At 37.7% G+C, this 18,138-nt stretch overlaps 1 protein-coding gene across 7 annotated transcripts in view; it reads left to right on the top strand.

Annotated features, from left to right (window-relative positions):
- The window catches only part of ST7 (suppression of tumorigenicity 7), a 281,307-nt gene that overhangs the window by 34,190 nt on the left and 228,979 nt on the right, over positions 1-18,138 (top strand). The window contains exon 1 of one of the 7 annotated variants that reach the window (XM_089917481.1): positions 11,025-17,591. The exons of the other annotated variants lie outside the window; for them this stretch is intronic. Coding sequence (XP_089773607.1) covers positions 17,570-17,591 — 22 coding nt within the window. The 5' untranslated portion in view covers positions 11,025-17,569. Of the gene's footprint in view, positions 1-11,024; positions 17,592-18,138 lie in introns of those variants that run through there. 7 annotated transcript variants of the gene reach the window in all.

Raw genomic sequence — 18,138 nt, 5'->3', positions numbered from 1 at the left:
ATGACTCAGTCAAAGGACAGATATTTGTTATTTTTTTTTCTTTAGGCATTTAACATATTAGAAAGCTGATGTATGAACAAATACATGGATCATAAATAGAAATGTTTCAGAGATGTTTTATTATTTAAGAAAAAGTCACTAATAATAATTAATAATAATAAATAATATTAACTCCTGACATTTTGCCATTTAGATGCTCTCACACATGAAACATGGGTAATAGGTTTCTGAGAGGTTCACATATTTCATGTCTGAGAAAACCTAAGGTACATTGTTGCCTAAAGTAGAATCCAAAATTCGATTTTGCTCTAATTCCAAGTAATTTTTCCACCTCATATCTTTTTCATAGTTGATTGATAGCGGAGTCGATGCTATTTATGCTGTTTATAGCAGAGTCCAATAAAATAAGGACCCTGCCTTTTTAAAGGACAGTGTCCATATTTTATTGGAAATAGTGAAGTTTTCAAAGGAGAAAAGTTGTTGCAAGTCTGTCACCCTCTTATATCTTTTAAAGTTTGAGAATGAACCCGTCCTTTCCTAGTAATTGTCCTTGTGTTTTAGGGATGCTGCCACCAGTTGGTAGCAGTGTAATATAATTATCTATTCTGAATGGTTTGTACATTTACTGAGATTCAAGGGGTTGGCTTCTATTCAAGTGTGTCCACTTATTCATTCAACAAGCATTGCTAGGCACTAGAGTTAATGAAATTTTTATTCTTTATATGCTGTTTTATCAAATTAAAAATTTAAACAAACTTGCATAAATGCCATTTAAAGTTAGTATTTCCCTACAAATTTAAGAACAGAAATATACTTCCTTTTTATCAATCCTTTATCATTCTTCTAGCCATTCTGACCCTAATTGTATGTATAGTTCCTGGTGACAGTATGCAATTTTAATGTATTTCAGGACTAATTAAATATAGTCCCCTGTGCCATATAGTAGGTCCTTGTTGTTTATCTATTTTATGTATAGTCGTGTGTATCTGTTAATCCTAAACTCCTAATTTATCCCTCCCCCCCTTTCCCCTTTGGTAACCATAAGTTTGTTTTCTATGTCTGTGAGTCTTTTTCTGTTTTGTAAATAAGTTCATTTGTATCATTTTTTTTAGATTCCACATATAAGTGATATCATAGAATATTTGTCTTTCTCTGACTTACTTCACTTGTCTGATAATCCCTAGGTCCACCCACGTTGCTGCAAATGGCATTATTTCATCCTTTTTATGGCTGAGTAATATTCCATTATATCTATATATCTATATATATCTATAGATCTAGGTATATCTATATATATCTATCTAGATCTAGATCTAGATATCTCTATGTTATCTATCTATATTTATATCTCTCTATCACATCTTCTTTATCCATTCATCTGTTGATGGACATTTAGGTCTTTTGCCTCCTTAGGTATATTTATTGCTAGGTATTTTATTCTTTTTGTTGCAATGGTAAGTGGAATTGTTTCCTTAATTTCTCTTTCTGATCTTTTGTTTTTGTGTATAGGAATGCAAGACATTTCTGTGTAGTAATTTTGTATCCTGCAACTTTGCCAAATTCATTGATGAGCTCTAGTAGTTTTCTGATGGCATCTTTAGGGTTTTCTATGTATAGTATCATGTCAGCTGCAAACACTGACAGTTTTACTTCTTCCTTTTCCAATTTGGATTCCTTTCATTTCTTTTTCTGATTGTGGTAGTTAGGACTTCCAATACTATGTTGAATAAAAGTGGCGAGAATGGTCATCCTTGTCTTGTTCCTGATCTTAGAGGAAATGCTTTCAGCTTTTCACCATTGAGTGTGTTATCTGTGGGTTTGTCATATATGGCCTTTATTATGTTGAGGTATGTTCCCTCTGTGCTTACTTTCTGGAGAGTTTTTTTTTCATCATAAATAGATGTTGAATTTTATCAAAAGCTTTTTCTGCATCTATTGAGATGATCATATGGTTTTTATTCTTCAGTTTGTTAGTGTGGTGTATCACATTGATTGATTTGCGGATATTGAAAAATCCTTGCATCCCTTGGATAAATCCCACTTCATCATGGTGTATGATCCTTTTAATGTATTGTTGGATTCGGCTTGGTAGTATTTTGTTGAGGATTTTTGCATCTCTTTTCATCAGTGATATTGGCCTGTAATTTTCTTTTATCTTGTAATAACTATAATGGAAAAGAATCTGAAAAAGAATATCTATCTATCTATCTATATATAAAACCGAATCACTTTGCTGTACACCTGAAACTAACACAACATTGTAAATCAACTATACTTCATTTTTTAAAAAAGGCTAACTGGGGCTTCCCGGGTGGCGCAGTGGTTGAGAGTCTGCCTGCCGATGCAGGGGACGCGGGTTCGTGCCCCGGTCCGGGAAGATCCCACATGCCGCGGAGCGGCTGGGCCCGTGAGCCATGGCTGCTGAGCCTGCGCGTCCGGAGCCTGTGCTCCGCAACGGGAGAGGCCACAGCAGTGACAGGCCCGCGTACCGCAAAAAAAAAAAAAAAAAAAAAAAAAAAAAAGGCTAACTGGACCCTTAGCTGGTAGATTTTTATGGCTTTCAGGCTTTTAGGCTCATTTATATATAAAATGAAAATACCTTTTTTCTTATTTTTCTGGGTTGCATGTTTTCCATAGTGAACTCATTCTACTTTTGCAACAGTGACAAATCACATAAAATAGAAAGTGAAAATCATCAGTAGTTTTACTGCCGAAGTATCCACTGTATGCTTTTTTAAAGTGTCTTAAATTTTATTTTATTTAAAAATTTATTGAAAATTTTAAATTGTGGTAAAATGTACATAATGTAAAATTTACCATCGTAACTAGTTTCTAAGTGTACAGTTCCATGCTGTTAAGTACGTTCACATTGTTGTGCAACCATTCTTCAGAACGTTTTTCATCTTGCTGAAGTGCTGTGCCCATTACAATTCCCCTTTCCTTTCCTCCCAGCCTCAGGCAACCACCCTTCTACTTTCTTCCTCTATGACTTACCGTAAATACTGCATATAAGTGGAATGATACAGTATTTGTCTTTCCATGACTGGCTTATTTCACTTAGATAATGTCCTCAAGATTCATCCATATTGTAGCATGTGTCAGAATTTCCTTCCTTTATCCCACTGTATGCTTTTCAAAAAAAAAAAAACCCTCTAAAGTGTTATCATATTATTCCTATTGCTTTGCAATTTATTTTTGAAACCTAACAGTGTATTGCAGATGTCTTCCAGAAGACATCAATATTTATACACAATTATGAATATATCATTTACATTGCTACCAAGAACGGCATTCCTATTCCACAGATGGGGAAAATGAGAATTGGAGGTGAGTACCTTTCAGTTTACAAGTAGAATGGCAGAGACAAAATGCAGGTCTGCTTGTTTCTAGAGGCAGACTGCAGTGTGGTTTGTATAGAGTAGGGATGTGATTACTGTAGAAAAATGAAGCAATTTTAAAGACACATTTCTGTGGTAGCTAAAGGATGATTGTGTTCCTTTGTTATGAGGAGGCTCCACAATTTGTATTTTATAGTTGCAGCAGACACAAATATCTGTCTCTAGAAGCATCTTCCAAGTATCATACTACATTAAATTTTCTCTTGAATCACTTGCATCTGTGTTAAGACTGGATATTTCTAAGGAGGCAGCAATTGTCCTAATCAGAAATATATTTTCATTGGCCTTTCAAAAAGCCACAGATAAAAGAGCAGAGAAGAAATTATCTGCTTCTTATCTGAAGGATAATGAAAAGTGAAAATTGCTGAAACTCTCAGTGAGCTACATCAGATATAATTAGTGTAGCTCGTTACAAGCATTTTAGAGCTAGAAAAGACCACAGAAATAATCTAAACCTACATCTTAATTTCATGAAAATGAGGTACTGTTGTGAAATGGCTACCTGAAGTAGTTGACTATGCATTTAGGCTTGAAATCTAAGTTTCTTGTTTCTCAAGAGTTCTCTTTCATCTACTGTTGGTGAATGGGGTTAGATTTTCTCATACTAAACTAGCTGTTACTTGTGTTTTATACTATGAGTGTACTTTGTATAAAGTTTCCTGGCTTATAGTATAATTGAGGAGATTTGGAGGTCTTAGTGATTTCCATTTTTATAGAATTTTTGAGGGCTACAGATGTATGTGGGTTGGAAACGTTTTTGTTACACTGTTAAAGTAGTTGATTTCTCACAAGTTGATTCAGCATTTACTACTAACTCTAACATGATAGGGAGTGAACAGGTAGTGTGGGCTATCAAGACTAGGTGTTGCTCATAATATCACTAAAAAAGAAGGGAATTGGGGTACAAGTTTTCTTAAATTTCCAGCCCTGATCCGTCAAGCAGTTGTTGATGGAATCCATTACCTTTGTGAGCTTTGTTAATGGCAGAGACCTAATTGAAAATCAGAGTTCTTTCAGAGAAAGGTCAAATCAGCTAAAGATGATAGAACAGGCCTGGCAGACTGTAGTCTGAGGGCCACCTGTTTCTGCAAGCTAACAGTATTTTTTTAAAAAAAATATTTTAAGTAGTTTAAAAAAATCAAAAGAAGAAAAATATTTCATGATACATGAAAATGATAAGAAATCCAGTTTCACAGTCTAAAAATAAAGTTTTATCGGAATACAGCTACATATACTCATTTGTTTATGTGTTGTTTATGGTTACTTTTGCACTATAATGGCAGAATTGAGTAGTTGTGAGAGAGACTGGATGGTCCCACAGAATCTAAAATATTTACTGTTTAGTCCTTTGTAGAAAGAGTGCTGGCCCCTGTTAAAACATCAGTATTATTTTATGTTTTGGAGTACCATGGAAATTTGTGGCTTTCTTACCAAAAACTCTAGCTGAATGCTACTACATTTCTTGAAGGATTCTCCACTGTTTTTTTGCCTCAGGGACAACCCACAGTAGTCCATTCATGACTTGTTTTTCATGACTTCCTTTGCTTATTTTCCCGTGGTTCCTTTTGCCAGCCAGGTGAACAGACCAAAACCACACAGGAAGGTCTGTGGTTTTTCTAAAGAAGCTTTCTACAGAAGGATATGTTTGGCTTGGGTACTTCTCTGTTGTAGAAACCTGGATTTTGCTTGTGATCTTTCCACTAGAACTTTGATTCAAATATATATAAAATAACCCTCACTTTCAAAGTGTAAAATTAACAAACATTTATTGTTAGATTCATATTTGTGGGCAGAAAATCTTAATCTTTCATGTTTTTACCAGACATTTTAATAATGTTAGTTATGTTTTTCATGACTCTTAATTTTACATCAAGGTTAGTTGATGGTTATTCTTTTTCATTGGGTAGCCTTAAACATTTAAGCCAATGTCTCGTTTTACAGTAATCTTTTTAAAAAAAATTTATTTATTTTATTTATTTATTTTTGGCTGTGTTGGGTCTTCGTTGCTGTCCACGGGCTTTCTCTAGTAGCAGCGAGCGGAGGCTACTCTTTGTTGCAGTGCCCGGGCTTCTCATTGTGGTGGCTTCTCTCGTTGTGGAGCATGGGCTCTAGGCGCGTGGGCTTCAGTAGTTGCAGCACGCAGGCTCAGTAGTTGTGGCTCCCGGGCTCTAGAGCACAGGCTCAGTAGTTGTGGCGCACGGGCTTAGTTGCTCCGCAGTATGTGGGATCTTCCTGGACCAGGGATCGAACACGTGTCCCCTGCATTGGCAGGCAGATTCTTAACTACTGTGCCACCAGGGAAGCCCTACAGTAATCTTTTGATAGAATAAAAACATCAATGGTATTCCACCTCTTATAAAAGTTATTTCCCTCCTCTCTCCATCTGTGTTTACTTGATGTCAGTTCTCTTGGGGCTTGTGTAAGAAAGGAGTGGCCCTGCTACTTAAAGTCTGCGTTTTACAGCTACTGAGAGTTTTGGATTCTGCCACCGTTCTTCTCAAGCATAGCAAACAGGTGTTGCCTATCTAGAAATAACCCTTATCTGAAGGTTTGGAGTTGGGTAAAGCAGATCTTCTCTCAGGTTTCAGCTTGCCTTTGGTCATAATTGTGCTTTTGTGCTTGATGGGGAAGGTTCTTAATTTTGTCTTGGAGAATGTATAGCACTGGTCTGGGCCATGGTATTGAGTTAAACAGTCCCCGTCTTACTGCATAGGGCTGTTTTGTTATCTGGTTGGTGCTTGATGCTTCTCTGTCTTAGCTTACTTAAACATTTCGAGGTATGGAGAGCTCACTCATGGGAGGAGATGGGCCCATGCTGTTAGAATCTTCTTCAGTCAGAGAACTCATTTTGCAGTGGAGTCTTCTCACATTATGGAATAGGCCATGTGGTAATGGTGCAGCTCAGTAAGCAAAACCAGTGAAGGATGACAGAACATGAAAAGGAAATACTGAGGTGAATGCAGGCTGGAGTGGGTGGTAAGAAGCATGGGTGAGCATCAACTTGTGAGGTAACCTTTGTTCTGACTTAGAGTAAAGGGAAGTTTGGATGAAGCATACCATTAAGGCATTTTGACATAACTGACTTGTTGGTGAGGAGGGTGAGAATAGAGACTGGAGGGAAAACCCCATATTATCATTTCTGGAGTAACAGGGTAAGCATTTTTAATCCAGTCCTGGGCTTGGGGTTTTAAAATGTGCAATAAGGTGAGTTATTGTATGGGTTGGAAATACAATGTAAGATACTATGGTAAAATTATGGTAGGGCTTCCCTGGTGGTGCAGTGGTTGAGGGTCCGCCTGCCGATGCAGGGGACACGGGTCCGGGAAGATCTGGTCCGGGAAGGGGGGGACACGGGTCCGGGAAGATCCCACATGCTGTGGAGCAGCTAGGCCCGTGAGCCATGGCCGCTGAGCCTGTGCGTCTGGAGCCTGTGCTCCGCAACGGCAGAGGCCACAACAGTGAGAGGCCCGCGTACCGCGAAAAACACACACAACAACAACAACAACAACAACAACAACAAAAATTATGGTAAATGGTTTTATGGTACATTCTCCTTTTCTGAGGAGGGTAAAGGGCTATGGACTCCCACACCAAGAACTACTCCAGATAGGAAAGCCATGGCGGAGAAAGAGAGGAGATGTGTGTCTCAGTCTGAGCTGTCATCTCCAGAAAACTTGGCACTCTCTGTCCAGGCTGTCTCAGTCATGTTTTGGAAGGAAGGGTCACCTTCAGAAGCTTTATTGCTGGCACCCAGGCCTTGTTGTCCTAAGAGGTATGACCCACCAGGGCATGAACTCTCCAGTAGGCTTGGCCTCCAACAGTTATTTCTGTTGTGTTTCATGAATGTTTGTATTTGTCTGTTCACCCCTAGGCTGAGTTACTGGGGCCTGTTTAGGGAGGAACAGTGCCTGAACAGTTGGAAGAGTCAGCCATTCAGCGTGAATGCACTGGTTTTGGACAATACCTGCTGGCTCCCTGGCTTCCCACCCTTGAGGTGGGGCTGTTCCCAGCATGGAGGAGGGGATGCTGTGGGCTGGAGTAGGAGGAAGAGCTCCCTGCGGGAGTTACTTGAGTTTTCTCATCCAGCTGTAATTGGTTTAAAGCAGAATCCTGTATCATTGGATTTGAACTGGATTTTAGGGGTCATCCAGTTCAACCTCCTCATTTTGCCCATTGGGAATAGACACCTGTGAGGATTCCAGGACTTATCCCAGACCAGAGAGGTAATGAGTGGCAGTGTAGAGGCTAGACTCCAGGCCTGCTGATTCAGTAACTATGCTTCTTCCGGCTTGGACTGTGAAGGGGTAAATTGTAGCATGAATCTGGGATGCGGTTTGGGGGTGCAGCATGGGTTGCTCCTGAGTCAGTAAGTTACACTTAGGACAGTGGTCCCTGAGCTGTAGGCTGGAACAGGCGACCTGCAAAGGACCTCTGACGCCCATGACTTGTAAGTACATTTTGGAGAGTGCTGTGATGTGATCGTTTCCGTGTCCGAGGAGTGCGTCTAGGCATACTAGCGAGTCTCCTTTGCCAGGGGTGAGATGAGGCAAGAGAAGATTCCTGGGGAGGAAGGCAGGGGCGTCTAGTTGAAAGTGCTCTCCTCCTGAGTGAGCTTTGAAGTTGCAGTCAGAGGAACCTGCTCAGACTCTTTAGAGGCCAGACAAGTAGTATCTACTGTGACATTTGGAAACTGAAAAGTAGAGAGGGAGGGACATAGTGGTTGCTAGGAGTGTGCACGTTGTACATAGTACAGGTCCTTTTATGGTTATAGCTTTCTGCACTTGAGTACTTATTTCTGCCTAACTGGCTAATGCAGCTCTCATTTTAAGCTATCACAATGACTGCACGCCTTATCCCTTTCATTCTGGTTATCTGTTTAATTTTTCTGCATGTTGGAATTGAAGATGGACTATAAAAAGAGAATTTTTATAAATTCTGAATTTTTATTAATACATGGCTTATTAGAATATCTGGCAAACTGCAGGGTTGGAAAGAATGAACCTAGTTTTTGGAAACAGTTTTTCTTGTTCTGCTTCCATTTATTGATCACCTACTCTATGGAGGTAGTGTGTGTAGTCGTTAAGCACAAGGACTCTGAACGACACTACTTGGGTTAAAACCTGGCTCTGTTATGTACAGTGTGTGACCTCAGTTAAGTTACATACCCTCCATGCCTCAGTTTCCTCACTTATAAAATGAAGATAATACCTCACAGGGTTGTTGTGAGGGTTAAGTAAGTTATTAATATATGAGTTAGAACAGTGCCTGGTCCACATTAAGTGCTGTTTACATATTAGCTGTTATCACATCCCAGGCATTGATCTAGGCCCTTTGTCACTTAACTTATGAGGCAATTGAAGTCAAGAGAGATTTAAAAACTTGCTTAAGATCATCCAGCTAAGAAGTGGCTAAGCTGTGGCTTAAACCTTCTCTGTCTGACACAGGGCCTGGCTCTCAACCACTCTGTTGGCTTTCTGAGGTGTGGCAAATCACTTAACTGTATTGTAGGTTTTATAGCTATCTACCCATCTATCCATCTATCTTCTACTTTCTAATTTGGATTTTTCATTATGTTCTCATTTTGTTAATAAAATGCATTTCCTTAAAATATCTGTGACTTAAGAGTTATAAATAAAATATAAAAGATAAAAATAAAACAGTTGCTCTTACAATAATGCTGCTCAAATAATTAAAGAACTTTAAAAATCCATGCTAACAGTACTAAATTGTGAAAGGCTTAAAACGTCATTTCATGTGACATCTGATGATGGCTCAGTGTTGCCACACACATTTAAGTTGCGTGGAAATTAAGACTGTTATTATTAGGCATTTTAAACATACCATTTTAAAACAATCATGGCATTAATGTTTTAACCATTTGCACATTTTAATTACCAGGAAGAAAGTATATCAAATTTTTATAGCTCATGGAAGGCTCCCCAGCCAGTACCCTAGATTGAGACAAAGAGAATTAAAGCCCGAGAAGTGAGACAAGGCTGCTTAGCAACAATGACAGGTGAGGTTGATGGGAATTAACAGCTTTTGACTGTTAGCAGAATGGCAGTGTAATGGGATCTGCTTATGGTAATGAAGCCTTGACTAGATGGCTGAATGTAATGATACTTTCTCATTTATTTCATAAAATTATAGATGATATTGAGCCCAGAATGTTTAGATTTCTGTACTATTTATACTTTTGATATTGTATTGAAAATTAGAATCATATTGTATAGTATTGTCAACTTTGTAATTATCTCATGGAGAAATGTATTCAATGGAAAGGAAAGTAGCAAAGTAAAAGCAAAACAAAACATCCTGCTACTCCAGTAAAACCACTCAAAACACCAATACCTTATCTTTCTCAAAGTAGCTGCAGTTTAAGGGAGCATTAATATGTCTCTAAATTGGAAATTGTCCAACTGTTCAGGTTGCTGAAAAAAAAAGAAAACCGATAAAAAATTTAAAAATTTATTTATATCTTGTCTCTGGACAAGGTCTAAAGAAATGTTGTATCAAGATGAAGTAACCATTCTTAAGGTTTCTTTAGCCAGGACACACTCAAGATCAAAACAATTGACAATGAAGGAAAAGATGGCTCAATGCATGTGACAATGTGACATTAAAGATTACATCAGATGCAGTCTGTCTCAGGAATGACCATATGTCCTTTCCATCTGATGTCTGTTTCAGGACTCAGACAAATGAGTTAAAGGTTTTAGATATGCTTTAAAGGATAGTTCTTTCATCACCTGTATTAGGTTTATTTACAAATCAAATGTTTCAAATTGATCACATGTGCATACTATCAAAGGAATGAACGTAATGACGATATTTTTCCTAAAAATTTGGATGCTGATTCATTTCAGGTTATGTGGGTTTGTAACCCTGAGTACTAGGATGAAGTATAGATATCTTGTGTTTTTTTTTTTTTTTTTTTTTGCGGTACGCGGGCCTCTCACTGTTGTGGCCTCTCCTGGCTCCGGATGCGCAGGCTCAGCGGCCATGGCTCACGGGCCCAGCCGCTCTGTGGCACGTGGGATCTTCCCGGACCGGGGCACGAACCCGTGTCCCCTGCATCGGCAGGCGGACTCTCAACCACTGCGCCACCAGGGAAGCCCTCTTGTGTTCTTTTCACTTAAAGAAAGAAGAGAATTTATTTTTTCCCTAGTTTTAAACTAATACTACAGGAATGAAATGGGAAGAAATAATAGTTCTTTTCTAAGAAAGACTTTTCTAAGGATGGCTTTAAAAGAACAGGCAAAGGAGAGCAGAGCCATGACCGTTGCAGCTTGAATCGAGATAAGCAGAAGTGTGTGTGCTCAATGTCACATGGCAGGAGGCTTTCCCCAGAGTGGTTTGCCTGTCCAGGCAGCTGTTTCATTTTGTGTCTGATAGAGTTTTACTTTGGAAAATACCCGGTTCCCTGCCTGCTGCTTCATTATGGATTATACAGGTAAAATTAAATTGAAAATATTTTCCAGCCATGTAGAATTACTTAAAATATACTATTTTGAATTAGTATTTAAAAAATTACATTGGTTATGTTTGTAAATAATGTATTTTAAAAATTATTATGCATGAATTTATTCCTGAGTGTGTATGAATTTGTCGTATACAAATTGTGATTAATTTAGGATAAGTACTTAAGGGAATTTCTCAGACATACCCTTGTTGTTTCTTCTATTTCAGTTTGGGTCCTACTCAAACAGACTTAAACTGCAATCCATATTTAATCTACATTTCTACCCTCTGGGCCAGAATGTTTAGAATACAAATATCTGAGTTCAGATTATGCCACAGAGAGAATAAAATATATATACAGTCTACAGAGATTGTAAAACGTTTTTGCCATTGTGTTGGTTTTCTTGTGCATGTGTGTGGCCTGACCTTTTAGATGCGGTTGACGTAGTGAAGTGAATTGGAGAATTTCAGTTTTTATCCTAAATTTTCTGAGTGTAACTGACCTCTTCCTTTTTTAAACTGCTTAGCCTTGTTCTCAGTTTCTAGTTTCACTGAGTGGTAAGTTGGTACAAGAATAAAGTTAAGGTGAAGTTAACAAGGGGCGGTGTTTCTTGATGATTAAGTGGGGGCTTTCTTTAGATTGGATGGGGTGAAAGTGGGGTTGGGAGGTAAGGTGGTGGTAAGGAGATATGGACGTGGATCTTTGCCCAAAACTTGTGCAGGTAATTCAAAATTATACTACCGTAAATTCGAACTTTTGGGTAACAGTGACACTGTTTTCTGACAGATTCATCTTAAACTAAACAACTAAGACTTTGGAAGATTTTTCCACCAGGGCAGGGACCTACTTTCCATACCCCGAATAATGACAAAATCCCAGTGTGTGTTTAAATTAAGCATTATTTACATGTTCTTTATAAATGATCCCTTTTGATCTATGGATGGATCTTTGGCAAGATAGCTAATTATGGTGAGAAAATTAATTTTTTTGTGAAGTTGTTAATAAAATGCCATTTTTAGGCACTTGCTATGTAAAGGACTTCTGTGGTAAATGTATTTTGAAGCTAAAACATTTAAAAGTAATTAATTATCCCAAATACCCAAATATGTTTTTTCTATAAATCCATATTTCCTATTTTAGAGTTCCTTTAAATCAAATAGCATAGTAGTATCTCTTTCTCTCCTTCTCTCTCGCTCTCTCTGGATTTTGAATTTCTTTTCCTTATACATTAGTGTACTAGAATTTCATTCCAGGGCTCTGAAATAGCATATAATTACCTGTTAGAAGGCTCACTGTATGTGTGATACTATGTTGAAGCAGAAAGGGCTACATTTTATAGACATATACAAAGAAATCAAATTTCTATAATCCTACCAGGGAGCTTTACTATGAGTTTGTTTTTAATTATATATTTGTACCTTTTTTCCAAAGAACAGAATCATTGATTTTTTTTTCATTTTTCTATAGTTTATGTATTGCCATTAAAACACTTCTTTGTTGTTTTTAAGTAATACTTTATAAATGCATAGGTGGTATTTTAAAATACACACAATTTTAACATGCTAAATACACATCAAGAGGAATAGTAAGAAAATAAAGCTTTAATGTGAACAAAGGATACAGCTCCAGAGAAATTCCAGATATGACACTTTTAAAATTAGGTCTTGTATGTACTCTGAAGAGAATATGTGGTTTAAGTTCTTACCAAACTAATAGAGATAACATTTATTAAGCTAGTTGTCTGATGTGGTAGGAAGCTATTTTGAGTATTGTCTTCTGTGGTGATTTTTATAAACATTTACATATTTGCAAATATAGGTATATTTAGTCTATTAAACTTCGAAGAAAAGAACACACATGTTTTCAGTTCATGGAAGAGTGAATTCTTTTGCATTAGAAAAGAGAATTTATTTCAGTTCAGCACAACCACTTTTGTACTAATGACAGCATCATAGCACTAAAGGGGATATCTTCCAGTAGAAAACTGAGTCTTGAATATTCAAGAATAGATGTATTTTATTTTGTTTTTCTGGAAAGCTTTCCCCCATGTGGTTTCCATGTTACCCATGTGGTTTCCTCTCAGTTTTTTCAGGTCTTTGTTGAAATGTCATCCTTTTAGGGTGACATTATCTGACAGTTTTACCTAAAATAACCCTCCCATTCAATCACTCCTCGTTAATTCCTCTTATTTTTCTTTATAACAGGCACCACCACTTGATATATTACGTATTTGTTTGTCCATCTCACCCTCTAGAACATAAGCTCCAAAGAGGAGAGAGTTTGTTCATGGCTGTATCCCTAGAGTGCAGAACAGTAGGCTTTCAGGAAATAGTTGTTGAGTCAATTTATGAATGGGGTTTCTTCTAAAAATTACTATTGACTTACTTTAAGATTGTCACTATTATCTTTCTTTATCAGCAACATTCTAATTTAACAATAATTATTTTGACCACTAAATTATTTTGAATATTGATCTCTTCTTTCATTGCTAATTTTATCCTGAAATTCACAGTACTCACTTTACTAATGGAGGGGCAGGGTCACAGGCAGGCAGGGTCGCAGGCATGCATAATTAGACATAATTGATAACCCAACGATCACTTTGGTTTTGGAATGTATTATGTGATTTTTTTGAAGGGGCGTGGAGGACATCAGTCAGTTTTATTCTTCCTTCATTTTCTTTCATTATGTTTTCCTTAGGCAGGCCATTAATATTTGTCTTCATTTTCTCAGCTCATGCCAGCTGCCCAGAGGAAAGAACGGGAGAAAACTAAAATTTTGGCATCTGTTTTGTCAAAGATGGGTCTTTAGCCATATGGATCCCAACCTTCTGAAGTGTTTAGAAATACCTCAGGCATCCAGAGGTTATAGAAACCTTAATAGGAGTCAGAGGTTGTCATATGTGTCCAGATTGCTGGCAAGTGAGACCTAATGTGTTTTTTTTAAATATATATATAAATTTATTTAATTAATTTAATTTTTGGCTGCATCGGGTCTTCGTTGCTGGGCGTGGGCTTTCTCTAGTGCGGCGAGCAGCAGCTGCTCTTCGTTGTGGTGCGCGGGCCTCTCATTGCGGTGGCTTCTCTTGTTGCGGAGCATGGGCTCTAGGCATGCAGGCTTCAGTAGTTGTGGCATGTAGGCTCAGTAGTTGTGGCGCATGGGCTTAGTTGCTCCGTGGCATGTGAGATCTTCCCGGACCAGGGCTCGAACCCATGTCCCCTGCATTGGCAGGGGGATTCTTAACCACTGCGCTACCGGGAAAGTCCAGAGACCTAACGTTTTTAACATACTGATCCTGCTATAGTTATCTAAAAAGTAGACGTCTTGAAAAATATTGCAGCCTTTAACTTACTCTTAGAAATCTGTGCCAAGAAATAAGTATAGGCACTCAGAAAAATGTATTTATATATGCATATATACACCCTCACATATAAGCTGAAGAAAGAGCTACATCAGTGAGTCAGCAAGAAGTTGTCACATATAGACTATGGCCTCTGGTGGGAAGTACCAGTTGTCACTCGGTATCTGTGGCGGATTGGTTTCAGGACTGCCCTCACCCCCAAATCCATGGATGCTCAAATCCCTTATATAAAATCGTGTAGTATTTACATATAACCTACATGCATATTTTAAATCATCTCGAGTTTACTTATAATACCTAATATGATATAAATGCTATGTAAGCTGTTGTAAATACAGTGTAAATGCTATGTCAATAGTGTGCATCAAATTCAAGTTTTGCTTCTGGAACTTTCTGGAATTTTTTTTTTACCGAATATTTTGATCCGCAGTTGGTTGAATCCATGGATGTGGAACCAGTGGATGTGGAGGACTAACTATATCTCTACCCAGGGATCATTTTCTCATCCTACTTTTCCTTTTGCCTTTCTGATGGCCACATCCACCCCCATGTGTGTGACTATTCATGTGCAACATCTGGGATGCAATTTGATATCGATCTTATGTTAAGATACTATTCTGGTTTCAACCCTTTTGAAGTGTATTGCCCTTTCCCACTTCCTGCAGTTGTGTCTCAACGCTATTATTGATACAGGCATACCTCATTTTATTGAGCTTTCTTTAATTGCTCTTTGCAGAAATTGCATCTTTTTACAAATTGAAAGTTTGTGGCAACCCTGCTTCAAGAAAGTCTATCAGCACCATTTTTCCAACAGATTTGCTCACTCTGTGTCTCTGTCTCACATTTTGGTAATTCTCAACATATTTCAAACTTTTTCATTATTGTTACATTTGTTTTGATGGTGACCTGCGATCAGTGATCTTTGGTGTTACTACTACAACTCGCTGAAGGCTCAGATGATGGTTAGCATTTTTTAGCAATAAAGTATTTTAAAATTAACATTTTTTTTTTTTAGGCATAGTGCTGTGGCACTTAATAGACTACGGTACAGTGTAAACATAACTTGTGTATGCACTGGGAAACCAAAAAAGTTGTGTGACTTGCTTTATTGTGATGGTGTGGATCCGAACCCACAGTATCTCTGAGGTATGCCTGTGTTCTCCATTGGTTGTTGACCTGGGCCACTTATTTTTGGGAGGGATGCATTTTTCTTAAGTTTTGTAATTTTCAGTGTAGTCCTCTCTGTCATTTTTAGTTTTTTTGGTGACCCTTCTCTTTTAAGAATTTTCTTCTCCATATTTTCAGTTGATTTCTATTTTCCTTTCATTTTAGTTGAATTCTTAAAATATAATTTTGGTAATTATTTTTTTATTTTTCAAGAGGCATTATAGAAAAGTAGTTAAGAGTCTATGTGTTGGAATCAGACTGCCTGGGCTTGAATCCCAGCTTATCACTTAGTAAGCAGTGTGACCACTGTCTATCAAATGTGGATAACCCTACCTTGTAGGGTTTTTATGAAGATTACATAAGCTGATACATGTGAAGTTCCCAAAATAATACCTGGCACATAGTAAACATTTAGTAAATATTAGTTATTATTATCTTAGCTACAACAAAGTATTTATTCTTATGTATAATCTTTGCAATTTCTTCATAATGGTTCAGCATTTTCAGTAAGATAAAGGTCAAATTACCTTGAATAAATTATGCACATCCATACAATGGAATATTGTGTAACCATTTAAAGATGAGATGGATCTACATATACTGACCAGAGAGTTATTAATGATATTTTTTAGATGGTAATTTGCAGTTCCACAATCATATAAGAATTTAATGTTTAAAAACTGTGTTATATAAAGACATGTCTTTGTAAACTTTAGAAAATATTGGAAAGAGTATATACCTTAGATGAATGGATGGAAAAGAAACTTGAGCTTTTGAACTTCCTATTTTATGATTTTAAAAGTGGGATTATTGAAAAAATATACTTTTTATGCATTTCAATATTTTAAAAATATTAGAACAAAGCTTTCTTTGCTTGTGTTGGATAGACATTCTAGTTAAAGTCTATGCACTTATAGCTTTTAGAAAAAAACAGATTTCTAAGAGTAAAGGTAATGCAGGTAATGAGTCAAGAGACAAAATAATAATATCTTCTTTGTGTTGATGGATGAAGAAGAATTATGCCCACTTGCACACAGGTGTACACTGGTGTGTGCACACAGCATTAACATGACTGCGTTACTTGGGAGAAATGACAGGAATTCTCACAAGGTAAAATGAAGAAAAATAAGGCAAAAGAGACGGGATAGGAGAAATATGTGTACATACATAAATTCCTAGAGTATAGAATGGTGGTTTTCACATTTGAATAATAGTTGCAAAATAAATAATAATGTATTCACTAACATTTGAGTGCTCACTGGGTGTTAAGCAGTGTTCTAAGTGCTTATAGTATTATTTTACTGTTACATTTGCTTGTGAATTTATATGCCCAGAAAGTGTGTGGAATAGTTTACATATTTTCACATATTTGTGGTTGAGTGTACAACCCCTGATCTGTTAGTCTACCACAAGCCTACTAAAAAAACAGTGAGCTCTGAAGTTATTTTAAAAGGTAGGTTATTTTTCTCATTTCTGATATTCTTAATTCCCTTGAAAAGTTCTGCTTGCTGCCTAAAACCAAGAACGCTGATTTGCATATCTTTGTGGTTGGTTGCTATAAAGCCAATATTTAAATTTCTTTGAGGTCTCTTTTAGTGCCTGGTATCACAGGATGAAGATCTTGTCAGGAGGGTGAATATATATGTGGCTCTTGGTCTTGTGCATTTTGGGACGAAGGAATTCCCCTTTGAATTGCCTGCTCCCCTGAAGCCCCTGGAGCCTCTGGCTCAAGCAGCGCAGTCGGTCTGGTCTGTGCAGTGTCTCTGACGTCACCAGTGTATGCATAAGCCCTGCTATTGTCTTACTGCTATAACAGGGCTGGGGATTGCAGTATCCGCTGTTGCTGCTGATCCCAGTCTTGCCCCTGCTGCTACCTAGTCCTGCCTCCCTGCATCCCAGAAGAGCCACGTCGGCCTGCCTTTCCGTGTTGGATTTTCCAAAACAGCTCTTCGGTTTTTGGTGCTGTAGGAGACCTTGCTTTTCAATCACACGGGAGAACACTGAAGCTTGTAAGAGGAGAATCTGGCAGCTGGACACAGCTTGGACTGCATTGTCTGTCTTCATGACCTCTGCTGTGTAGCAGCTCATCTCTCCACTCTCACACGTACACTCTCCTCGATTTTTCTTCCTTCCTTTTTTTCCTTTCTTCTAATCTTTTAAAAGCAGCCTCTGGAGCCAGCCATGTTTGGCACTGAATCTTCATGTAAGTAAATGGATCTCACTTTGCTGTTTAGAAATCTGTTTGCTGTCATGGTTTCATTGGCTTGGAGTTCATATCACTTTGCCTTAGGTCATTAACAGCTTTTGTATTTTGGCTCTAATTACAAAGAAATTGGTCTCAGGGAAGGGACTGCCCCTTATCTGGGTTATTCATCCTTAAGGCCAGGGATGTCAGTGTGGTCAAAACCAGGCCTCCAAGAGGGAGGGGAGGAAGACAGGAATCTGGGCAGCCTCCCCAGAACGTGTTAATTGATGGGATCAAGTCTGTCACTGATCTATTGTTGTGGGTTCTATAATGGTCCTTAAACCCTAAAATAGATACTGGAGGATCTGAGATGATAGTGTTTATTAAAAAGGAAAAAAGGGCTTACATTTTTTATCTAAAAGGAGAATGGGGGTATCATTATATCCTCTTCTTCCATATTTTTACAGAAACATAGGAGTAGATATTATATGTAGATTTAAAGAATAAGAAATAAGCTTTATTTTGAAAGACGGATTTTTTTTTTTATACACAATGGCTTCAATTT

The sequence above is a fragment of the Delphinapterus leucas genome, chromosome 9 (genome assembly GCF_059928025.1).
Source record: "Delphinapterus leucas isolate spDelLeu-1000000601 "Yukka" chromosome 9, BTC_Dleu_Yukka2, whole genome shotgun sequence".
NCBI lineage: Eukaryota > Metazoa > Chordata > Mammalia > Artiodactyla > Monodontidae > Delphinapterus > Delphinapterus leucas.
This window is presented reverse-complemented; position numbering and strand designations above follow the sequence as displayed.